The sequence below is a fragment of the Gopherus evgoodei genome, chromosome 22, assembly GCF_007399415.2.
Source record: "Gopherus evgoodei ecotype Sinaloan lineage chromosome 22, rGopEvg1_v1.p, whole genome shotgun sequence".
Lineage (NCBI taxonomy): Eukaryota > Metazoa > Chordata > Testudines > Testudinidae > Gopherus > Gopherus evgoodei.
Genome location: NC_044343.1, coordinates 13295832 through 13305837, shown reverse-complemented (window position 1 = coordinate 13305837; position 10006 = coordinate 13295832). Strand labels below are relative to the sequence as shown.

At 63.2% G+C, this 10006-nt stretch overlaps 1 protein-coding gene across 2 annotated transcripts in view; it reads right to left on the bottom strand.

The window, feature by feature from the left end:
• Window positions 1–497: 497 nt before the first annotated feature.
• TJP3 (tight junction protein 3) overlaps window positions 498–10006 on the bottom strand; it is a 63386-nt gene continuing 53877 nt past the window's right edge. For both annotated transcript variants that reach the window (XM_030540700.1, XM_030540701.1), the window contains 9 exons: window positions 8736–8844; window positions 7409–7628; window positions 6148–6344; window positions 5183–5278; window positions 4023–4093; window positions 3279–3590; window positions 2621–2878; window positions 2188–2240; window positions 498–1034 (listed from right to left, as the gene is read on the bottom strand). In XM_030540700.1, coding sequence (XP_030396560.1) covers window positions 932–1034; window positions 2188–2240; window positions 2621–2878; window positions 3279–3590; window positions 4023–4093; window positions 5183–5278; window positions 6148–6344; window positions 7409–7628; window positions 8736–8844 — 1419 coding nt within the window. In that variant the 3' untranslated portion in view covers window positions 498–931. The remainder of the gene's footprint in view (window positions 1035–2187; window positions 2241–2620; window positions 2879–3278; window positions 3591–4022; window positions 4094–5182; window positions 5279–6147; window positions 6345–7408; window positions 7629–8735; window positions 8845–10006) is intronic.

The following is a 10006-nucleotide window of genomic DNA, read 5'->3' as shown; positions in this document are numbered from 1 at the left end:
GCTGCTTCCTCCATGGCTAAGCTAGGAGCGTTGTGGGGGGCATCTGGCTCTGTGACAGACGCTGTATTTAGTGGGCACTGCTCCCTGGCATGCACCATCTCAGGCTGGGCTTCTAGGACCAGCTGTCTGGCCTTATGTGCACGAACAGGGTGGAGATGCCCCCCCTCCCCTTTCCCAGCTGGGAAGGCTGATGAGGAAAGCTGGTTGCCACACAGTGTGTGGAGCTGGAGGGGGCAGTTAGCCCAGCTGAGATGTGCCAGCTGCCTGGGCCTCAGCTCCATGCGGTTCCTGTGCAGCCAGGCAGGAGCACAGGGATGGTGCTGCCTCCTCTGCAGAGCACACGCAGCCGGGCAGCAGCAGCAGCGCATACTTCCTCATGGCTGTCCTGCGTTTCATTCCCCAGCCCCCTGCACTGGGGCTCAGAACAGAGACGAGTCCACCACCTCTTCCCCGCCCCCTCCGGCACAATACAGACAGCAGGGGCTAGAGAAAAGGATTCCTTTATTACAAAGAAAGACAGGGCTATTTACAGCACCGCCCAGGGCGTCCTGCCCGATGAATCACGCTGGGCAGAGCTGCACGTGCCCCAGACGCTGGCACGTTGGCCTCACTGCAGGCAGCTATGACAGGCCTGAGTCCTGGGTTCCGGCTACAGGGACTTGGAGGAGAGTTAGTGTCTAGGACGTGTGCAGAGGGTGTGAGCTCAGAACAGCTCACACCAGCTGCTCGCTGCAGGGAGCAGCGTTTAGGAAGATGAAAACCGAACAGCCCTGCTCTGGAGAGGGGTGCGTGCTGGAGGGAGCCGACCCCGCGCGAGAAGGGATGGAGGGGCCCTTGCCACCCAGGGCGGAAGGGGACGATGCAGCATGGCAGGCACTTCCCAGAAGGCAGCTCGGCGGTGTAGAACAAGGAATCCTGGAAGCCGTTGTGGCTACAGGTCCGTGGCTGGGCCCCAGTCGTAGCCTTCATCCTCATCAGAGTCGTAGGCTCGGGCCTGGGTGAACTTCTTTTTCAGAGCGCTGTGCTCGTACTCCCTGCAGGGCAGCAAGACGCCATGTTAGGTCCTGGCTGGGGAGGGGGGGAGGGATGCCAGCTGCAGAACCCCCTGCCCAGGCTACTCAGGCCCAGTGAGGATTTCTCCCAGCACCCCGTTCACCCTGCGTCTGCCTCAGCCTGCTCTCCTGGGGCCCTGTGGGCCAATCTGCAGAGCCAGGCACCACTGTCCCAGGGTGTGCCATCCCCTCAGACCCAGGGCAGGAGGAGCCAGCCCCCCAGCCAGTCTCCCCCCAACGCCGAGGGCAGGGGGGCACTTTGCTTCAGCTGAACCTGACTGCAGCTCAGACCCAGGGTCAGCCTGGCACCAAGGGGAGTGGGAGTGGGTGAAACCGGGTGAAACCGGAGGGGCAGCCTGCGCAGCCAGTCTCTGGGCTGAAGTGCTCATGGTGGCCCACAGGCCATGGCTGGTTTGGGTTCAAAGAGGCTAAGGCAGGCTCCCTGCCTGCTGTGTCTCCAGGCAGCGCCTGGAAGCAGTGGCATGTCCCCCCTCCAGCTCCTATGCATAGGGGCAACCAGGGGGTTCTGCACGCTGCCCCTGCCCCAAGCCCCAGAGCTGCAGCTCCGATTGGCAGGGAATCCTGGCCAATGGGAGCTGCGGAGGTGGTGCTTGCGGACAGGGTAGCGCACAGAACCACCTGGCTGCACCTCCACATAGGAGCCGGAGGGTGGACATGCCACTGCTTCCAGCAGCTGCTTGAGGTAAGTGCCACCCAGAGCCTGCACCCCTGACCCCCTCCTGTGCCCCAACCCCCTGCCCTGATCTCCCTCTTGCCCTCTGAACTCCTCAGTCCCAGAGCCCACACCCCTCAGCCCTCAACCCATATCCCATTCTACCCTCCAAACCCCTCAGTCCCAGCCCGAAGTCCCCTCCTGCACCCCAAATACCTCATCCCCCTCCCACCCTCCAAACCCCTCAGTCCTAGCCGAGAGCACCCTCCTGCACCAAAAATCCCTCATCCCTGGCCCCACACCAGAGCCTGCACCCCCAGCTGGAGCTGCCCCCCCCCAACTTGTAGAAAGTTGGCAACCCTAGTCCTGGCAGGAAGGATACTCCGAGCAGGTGATTCACCCTCCACCCCCTCCCTGCCCACGTCACGGCCACTGGGGTGGGAGAGACCAGGCTGCTGGTACCTGATGCTGCTGTAATCCTGTCTCCACTGGCCCTGAGGCTGCTGGTCTCCATCCTATTGGAATCAGAAGGAAGTTGTTAGAGGCTGCAGAGCCAAGTGCTCCAGAGGGGAGCACTGCAGCCCCAGGCACTGCCCTGGAAGGGGCTCCACGGGCAGAGGGGCAGCACCAGCCCTCAAGCCTACCGGCCCGGCTGGCCGGCCCCAGGGAGAGCACCCCCATCCTCCCTGGAACGGGCACCTCGCGGCCAGAGCTGGGCCAGGCACTCCTGCCCACCTGCCCTGGTGCAGCTGAGGCTGCTCACAACAGGATTCCTCGGTGCCCATTCTGATGGGGGCTAGCGATGCCCTCTGCGACCAGGGCAAAGACCTCCCACCTCCTTCCCCGGAAGCCACCAGCCAGATCTGACCCCTGCACTGCCCGGCATGCTGCTCACCCGCGGGGGGGCGTAGGCCAGAGAGACCGCCACACGCTCGTCTGGGTTCTGGGGCTCGCCTGGGTCCACCGGCTCCGAGGACCGGGCCAGGGCTGGCTGGGCATAGTCGTCGTCCTGCTCGTTGTCCGTGTAGGCCCCCCCCTCTCCATCTGTGTCCTCATAGTCGCTGTTGGCACGGCTGTCGCAGGTGAGGTCCCCCATGCTGGCAGCACGCTGCTGGTTGAGCAGGTCCAGGCCCTCCTCTGGGGAGGTGTCCACCTGCAGGGAGAGGAGACGGGGGTCACCTGGCAACAGGTGCAATGGGGCCCATGGTGATTCGAGGTGCTGCCCGAGCGGGCGTCTGCACTGGTCTATCAGCGTTGGGTATCGGTCTCCCCCTGGCCCTGAATCTCAGCTGCCTTGCAGAGGAGCAGAGTGCTATGGGAGCCCCTCCATTTAGCTCCGGAGCATTGCCCCACCCCAATTCCCCAGTGCCCAGAGGGCTGCCCTGGTCAGTTGGGGTCAGAGCTGTGTCTGACACAGCACAGGGAATTAGCCAGGCCTGGCAGGCAGACTCCAATCCCAGCTGCCCAGGGGATGCCCTGATTCAGTCAGGGCAGGCAGAAGGGGCTACAGGAGGGACCTGAGACAGGAGGAGCGAGAAGGCCTCTGCAGGTACCTGCTCCTCTGCTGTCCAGATAGGCCTGGCCTGCTGGGTGCGGATGATCTCCTGGAGGCTCTGGTACCAGGCGCTGGTGCTTCCGCTGAGGCTGATGGTGGCCGTGAAGAGGTAGCTGTAGTTCTTCTTCAGCTTGAGGGCCTGAGCGTACAGGCGGCGGGAGCTCTTCCTGGAGTCGGGGGCGAGCCACTGGCGCATGGCCTTGATGCCCTGCCGGCTGTCGGGCTCGCAGAACACCACCACCGGGTAGTACTGCACGTAGTTGAGCCGCTCCACAGCTGACGGTGTGATGTCCAGCAGCGCGTGCTTGTCCTGCGGAGCAGGAGAGGGGCTGGGTGGGACGCCGGGGGCGGCTCCTGGGGGTGGGAAGGGAAATCTACAGCGAGATTCCCCTGCCCTGGAACACCAGCTGGGAGGGGCTGGGCCATCCACTGCCACGAGCACTGGAATACAGCTCTCTGGGCCCCCCGCCCCCTTAGCAGGGGGATCCCCACTGCCTGGCCTCACCCCCCCACTTCCTGAGCAGTGGGCAGACCCGGCAGGCCCCACTGGCGCAGAAGCGGCACTGGCAGTGCCCGACACAGGATTCCTAGCCCTGCACTCCGCTCAGGCAAGACACCCAACCTCTCGCCCCATGGATGCCCCAGGAGGCAGCCAGCGTGGGCAGTCTCGGAGGCCCTGGCTGGAAGAGGCTCGGGGTGGACGGAGCATCCCTTGGTATCCCTGGCCCTGCAGGGGCCTCACCTTCTCAACGATCTGGCGCACCGAGTCCAGTTTGATGACCTTGGCCGATCCCCCATCGCGGGCCACGCTCTCTGGGGAACAAGCACAACACAGCACGGGAGACGGTGAGTCTCTCTCTAAGCCAGACCTGCTGATTGTGGAAAATGGCATGAGGGGCCCCAGGGCATTGCACGGGGTGTGCACGGACCGGGGAGGGGGTGGAGAGGGGGTGTGCATGGACGGGGGTTGCAGAGAGGGGCCCCAGGGCATTGCACGGGGTGTGCACGGACCGGGGAGTGCGGAGAGGGGTCACAGGACATTGCAGGGGGTGTGCACGGACCGGGGAGGGGGCGGAGAGGGGTCACAGGACATTGCAGGGGGTGTGCACGGACCGGGGAGGGGGCGGAGAGGGGTCACAGGACATTGCAGGGGGTGTGCACGGACCGGGGAGGGGGTGGAGAGAGAGGATGTGTACGGACAGGGGGAGGGGGGGAAGCTGGAGAGGGGCCAGAGGGCATTGCGGGGTGTGCACAGACCGGGGAGGGGGCGGAGAGGGGTCACAGGACATTGCAGGGAGTGTGCACGGACCGGGGAGGGGGCAGAGAGGGGTCACAGGACATTGCAGGGGGTGTGCATGGACCGGGGAGGGGGCGGAGAGGGGGTGTGCATGGACCGGGGAGGGGGCGGAGAGGGGGTGTGCATGGACGGGGGGTGCGGAGAGGGGTCACAGGACATTGCAGGGGGTGTGCACGGACCGGGGAGGGGGTGGAGAGAGGATGTGTATGGATGGGGAGTGGGGGAAGGTGGAGAGGGGCTAGAGGGCATTGCAGGGGGTGTGCACAGACTAGGGTGGAGAGGGGGCTGCTGACCCGTCTAGTTAGAAGGAAGCCGCCAGCAGTCTGGGCAGGTGAAAATGCAAAGCAGTGGGCAGAAGGGGGAGAAGGCACACACGCACGCACGCGCCCAGGATAAGGAAGCAACTGGGATCAGGGTCACATCCCTGAGAGGGCCCCTGGACCTCGGGAGGCTCTCAGCATTAGCCACGGCTGGGTGCCTGGGGGAACACTTCAGCAGGGCATGTGGGTCCCACCCGCTCCATAAGCTGCCCGCACACAGGAGCCCTGCAATCCCCACGGAATATCCCAGGACAGGGCTCGTCGGACGCTCCCAGCTGTGCTTACGGGCGATTTCAAACTCGTCAGGCAGCTCCGCACTCAGCTTCTCCATGGCGATGTCAGAGATGGGCCCCAGGATCACGACTGGCCTCCTGAAGCTGGCTGCGGGGAAGAGGAGAAGGGTTCAGCGAGCCGGGCAGCATGTGGAACACGAGATCTGACCCCATCCCCGCCAATGAAACGCTGCAAGCCTCGGGCAGCTGCCCACCCTGTGCCACCGTGACCTGTAACTTGCAGGGACGGGCTCCATGCCTCCCAGGCTGGGCGTAGATGGGCCCAGGGGATGGCTGCGAGCAGCAGGACCAGACACGCCAGAGGCCTCAGGCTGTCAGAGTGTCCAGCTTCTCAGCATTAGCCATGGCTGGAGCATCCTAGCCAGCCTGCAGGGTCAGGGCCACAGCCCAGCGTGCTTCCCGCTGCCACCTGCACGGAGCTTGTGCGCTACCGCTGCTTCCACGTGACCCCTGCCCAGGCTCCCAGGTCTCACGGCCTGTGGGAGGGGCCTGGCTCCGGTGGGCTGCAGGGCCGACTGGAGTGCCCGAGGGGCGAGCGACCGGCCCTCGGTTAGCCGGAAGAGGAAGAATCAGCAGCCTCATCCCTAGGCCTGGAGTTAGGCAGCTCAGCTTGGCTTTTGAGGGAGCTTCCCAGCCTCATTTGTCTGGCCGCTCCCACGAAGATACCAACCCTGCCACCACCACCCCCATTGCAAAGGGCAGGGCACAGCGAGGAGCAGGCCCCCAGTGCACTCCAGGCAGGGGACCCCCCATCTCAGCAGAGAGCAGGCGTGCAAAGCAGCTGCCCGTGCCCAGGGGACAGCCCAGCCCAGTGGGCCAACAGAGAGGGCAGGGCCCCACTCACATGGACAGGCCAGCTGCAACCAGCCTCCTGGGCCAGGGCACAGGCCAATCACTCCCTCCCCCAGGCCTAAAGATCATTCAGCCCCCAGCACCGCTGCCCTGGGCCATGCCCACCTTCCCGCAGCACCACCTTCTCGTAGGGTGGGTAGTGTCCCTGCTTGGTGAGAGCCGACAGGTCCTCGCGGCTCTTCCGCAGGTTCTTCTTGGCCCCCCGCAGGCCCCGCAGCTTCCAGAACTCGGCCCGGGCCCCGGAGGAGCTGGTGACCGAGGTGGCCTTCAGGACGGACTCCAAGCTGGCAAACTGCTCAGCCCTGCACCGTAGGGGGAGGCAGCGTCAGCATCAAGAGCCTCAAAGCATCTCGGGGTGCCCCCGAACCAGCCGCCTCACTGTCCCTGCTCCAGCACAGCCAATGTGCCCCACGGTCCAGTGCTGGTGAGCGTTTCCAGCACCGCGAACCAGGGCGCCTGGGATCCCCTCCAGGGGCTGATACTAACTCACCTCCTCCCTCGGTGCCCTGCTTTGCCGGTGGGAGGGGCTGGCAAGCAGCAGACACTGCGAGTGCTCAGTATCGTTATCCCAGGAGCCGTGTGCAGGGGCAGAGAGAAGCTCTAAGCAGCAGAGCCCTGTGCAGCGAGACCCAGGGTGCGTTTCCATGCAGGGCACATGGCCTGGGTCACTGGATTTCCGCCTCAGCACGACAGGAGCAATGGCCCAGCAGGCATGGCAGGAAGATGCTGTGCCACAGCCCCGTCAATCCTAGGGCATCAGGCTGCCCTGCAAACAACCCCCACTGCCTCCCAGGAAGAAACCATTGTCCCCATTTCACAGATGGGTAAACTGAGGCAGAGAGTTGGAATGTGACTTGGCCTCCGGACACATGGCCACTTTGTGGCAGAGCCAAGATTCTCAGGGCTACCACTGGACCATGCTCGCTCCAAGGAGGGCATGCAGGCACAGAGCTTTGTCTCTCTTCCCCAGAAGGGCACGGGCCTCCCTCTGCAGTAGGATGGGTCTGAGGCAGAGCAGCTCAGGACAGCATGGGGGGGCTGGTGGGTTCTTGATCCCATAGCAGCCACCTGCCCAGAACCTGTTTGCTGGACGCACCGCTCTGTCGCTGCCCAGGGCAGAAAGCTGGATTGACAACTGCCCGCCATGGGAGCGTCATGGGTCCTGAGTAAACACCCTCAGGGCTCCTTCAATGGGCTCTCAGCTGCAGGTGCCTGGGGGAGGGGAAGTTATTGTATCCACACTGGAGGACGTCCCCCCACAGCTCCCTTAGTGTCTTGCTGCCCTTTGCTCAGCCTCAGCTCCCAGGGCTCAGCGCCCCGCTCTGAGACTCATGCCAGGGGCCCTGTCCCCCCCGGCTTGCCCTACCTGCTCCTGTTGGGGATGATTCCCTTGTCCAGTTCCTGCAGGTCCCTGCCCAGGCGCACGGCCAGCCAGCTGCCCAGCTTGCCGTGGTACATGGTGTCCAGCACGTGGAAGACCTCGCCCCGTGTGAAGCTCAGCCCGGAGGGCGTGTCCTTCTCGAAGTCGAAGTGCGTGCGGATGTGGAACGAGTCCCCCACATTGGACTGGAGCATCTTCCTGTAGACTGGGCAAGGCCAAGACATGGCCTGTCAGGGCGAGGCAGCCAGAGAGGATGGGGCATTTGGGGACCAGCATGCAGGGAAGATGGAGGAGAGATGGCTGGCTGCATTTGTGCAGCACCTTTTCCTGCCCAGGTCTCCAAATCCCTGCAGAGAACAAGGGACCGTCTGCGGAGAGGGAACAGAGTCCCCCAGCATGGCTCATGAAAAACGGGAGCAATCCACAACACAACCAAGCTGGAAGGAATATGGACCCCTTGCAACCATGGAAACTCTGGGAGCAGGAGCTCAGCATCCAGGGAGATGGGCAGAGCCCAGGCCAGGGCAGTGGGTGAGACAGATGCCCCCCCACCATGAAGGCAGGTCAGGGAGTAGGAGCGCGCAGGGCAGCAACCCCAACGCAGGTCACGTTGGAAACCAAAGCGAGTGGCTGGAAGAAGCAGGAGGCAGCTTTGGTTGGGAGGTACAGGCTAGATGGGAGAGTGGGACCCCCTAGAGCGATCAGGCACCAAGCGTCTGGACTAGAACCCAGGCCTGGATTCAACCCAAGCGATCTGCCATAGGGACATGCGGCTTCCCTTTGGATTTCCCAACCGGCGTAAGTGCAGCTACACCAGCCTGCCCCTCGGCCCAGATGGCTGGCCTGGCGTCACACGGGTGCCATTTAGCCTCACTGGTGCCAGCCCTGGAGGATGCTGGGGCAGCCTATCTGCACTGCAGGCTGGCACTGATGTAGCGTTCCCGGCATGGTGGCTTGTGGTGTAGAGTTTGGAGCGGGTGCCGAGGGTTTCTCTGGGATGCGGTCGAGGGCTGGGTCAACTCTCCCGCCCACCTGTGCTCAGTCCAACAGGGGATGTGCTTGGGCCTGTGCAGAGCAGCTGAGAGCATGGGCAGTCCAGGGGAGGCCCAGGCTGGTCTTGTCTCTTGCCTAACTTCCCAGAGGAAAAGGGAGGAAACACGTGTGGGCAGAGTAACGATAGGCTCTCAATGGGCAGACGCAGGTGCACATTGGCAGCTCACAGGCAAGGACCAGCCAGAGCCTGGAGTGGGACCTTAACACACGAGCCCCAGCAACCCTGCAGCTGCAGACTGGAGGCCAGCTGGTCACTTACTATCCTGCTTGCCCTGGGTCAGCAGAACAACCTCCTCGCCTGGCGGCAGGGACAGCAGGTACTGCACGGCGTCCTCCCGGGTCAGGCTCTGGAAGCTGGTATCGTTCACCTGCCAGAGAGGAAAGGGGCTTAGCGCCGGCGTCCATTCCTGGGCGGGAGCAGCACACGCCGGGGGAGAGCCTGCACGGGGCTGGGCTCAGGCATCGCAGGGCTACTAGCCAGAGCTGAGGCCCACAGTCAGTATGCCCAGCTCTGTGACCTGGGTGCTTACATTTCCCTGTCGGTCACACGGACCGCACGAGGGGGTTCAGAGGGACGTGGCTGGAGAGCCCTGCCTGGAAGGTGCTAGAGGGAGATGGTGGAGCCTATGTAGCTGTGTATACAGCCTACAGCTGATGGTGTTCTGAGTCCCCCGCTAGGCCAACCCACAGAGGATGAGCTGTTACAGGGCCAAGGCTCCATCGTTCCAGTTGTAGGGGCTCGTGTCTTTAGCTCTGGGAGCTCCCCAGTTCAAGCCCCGGGCTGCCAGCTGAGATGGCAGCCGCTGCACATTAACCTGGGGACGCTTCAAGGAGAGTGGGGGGCCCGGATCCCTCAGGGAAGAGCACGGACATGCTCCGGGTATTGTAGACATGCAATGCAGGACCGCCAGAGGGGGTGACCGCTCCTGGGCGAGCCCTTGGAAGGGTATGGCTACACTTACAGCTGTACAGCCCTGGGAGTTACAGCTGTCTTCGTACAGCTGTGTAGGGAAAGCGCTGCAGTGTGGCCACACTGACAACTACCAGCGCTACAGTGTGGCCACATTTGCAGTGCTGTTGGGAGTGGTGCATTGTGGGCAGCTATCCCAGCATTCAAGTGGCTGCAACGTGCTTTTCAAAACGGGGGTGGGGTGGAGTGTGACGGGGAGACAGAGAGAGTGGATTTTTGGAGCTGACACTGTTCTCAGCTCCCTGCCTTGCAAGTTCTAAGGACTGGAAGATACACAGCACCAACCTTGAATCATTTTAAAAGTTTTGACCCCTTCCCCCACCCCTCTCTTATTTACTAAATGCAAATTACGCACTCCTAAATAGCCTTCAGACCACATAAGCAGCTGCTCAGCACGGACTCCCCACTCCCCCTCCTCCGTGTTGCTTCTCTCCTCAAGCAAACAGCTGTGAACATTCCAAAGCAATTCCCCTGCCTCTGCTTGCTGGCTGGAGCAAAGAGCAGCTGTGTTTGTTTTTTAGTTAAGCAGCTTGGGGGAGCTCGGAGTTCAGCCATCCTTC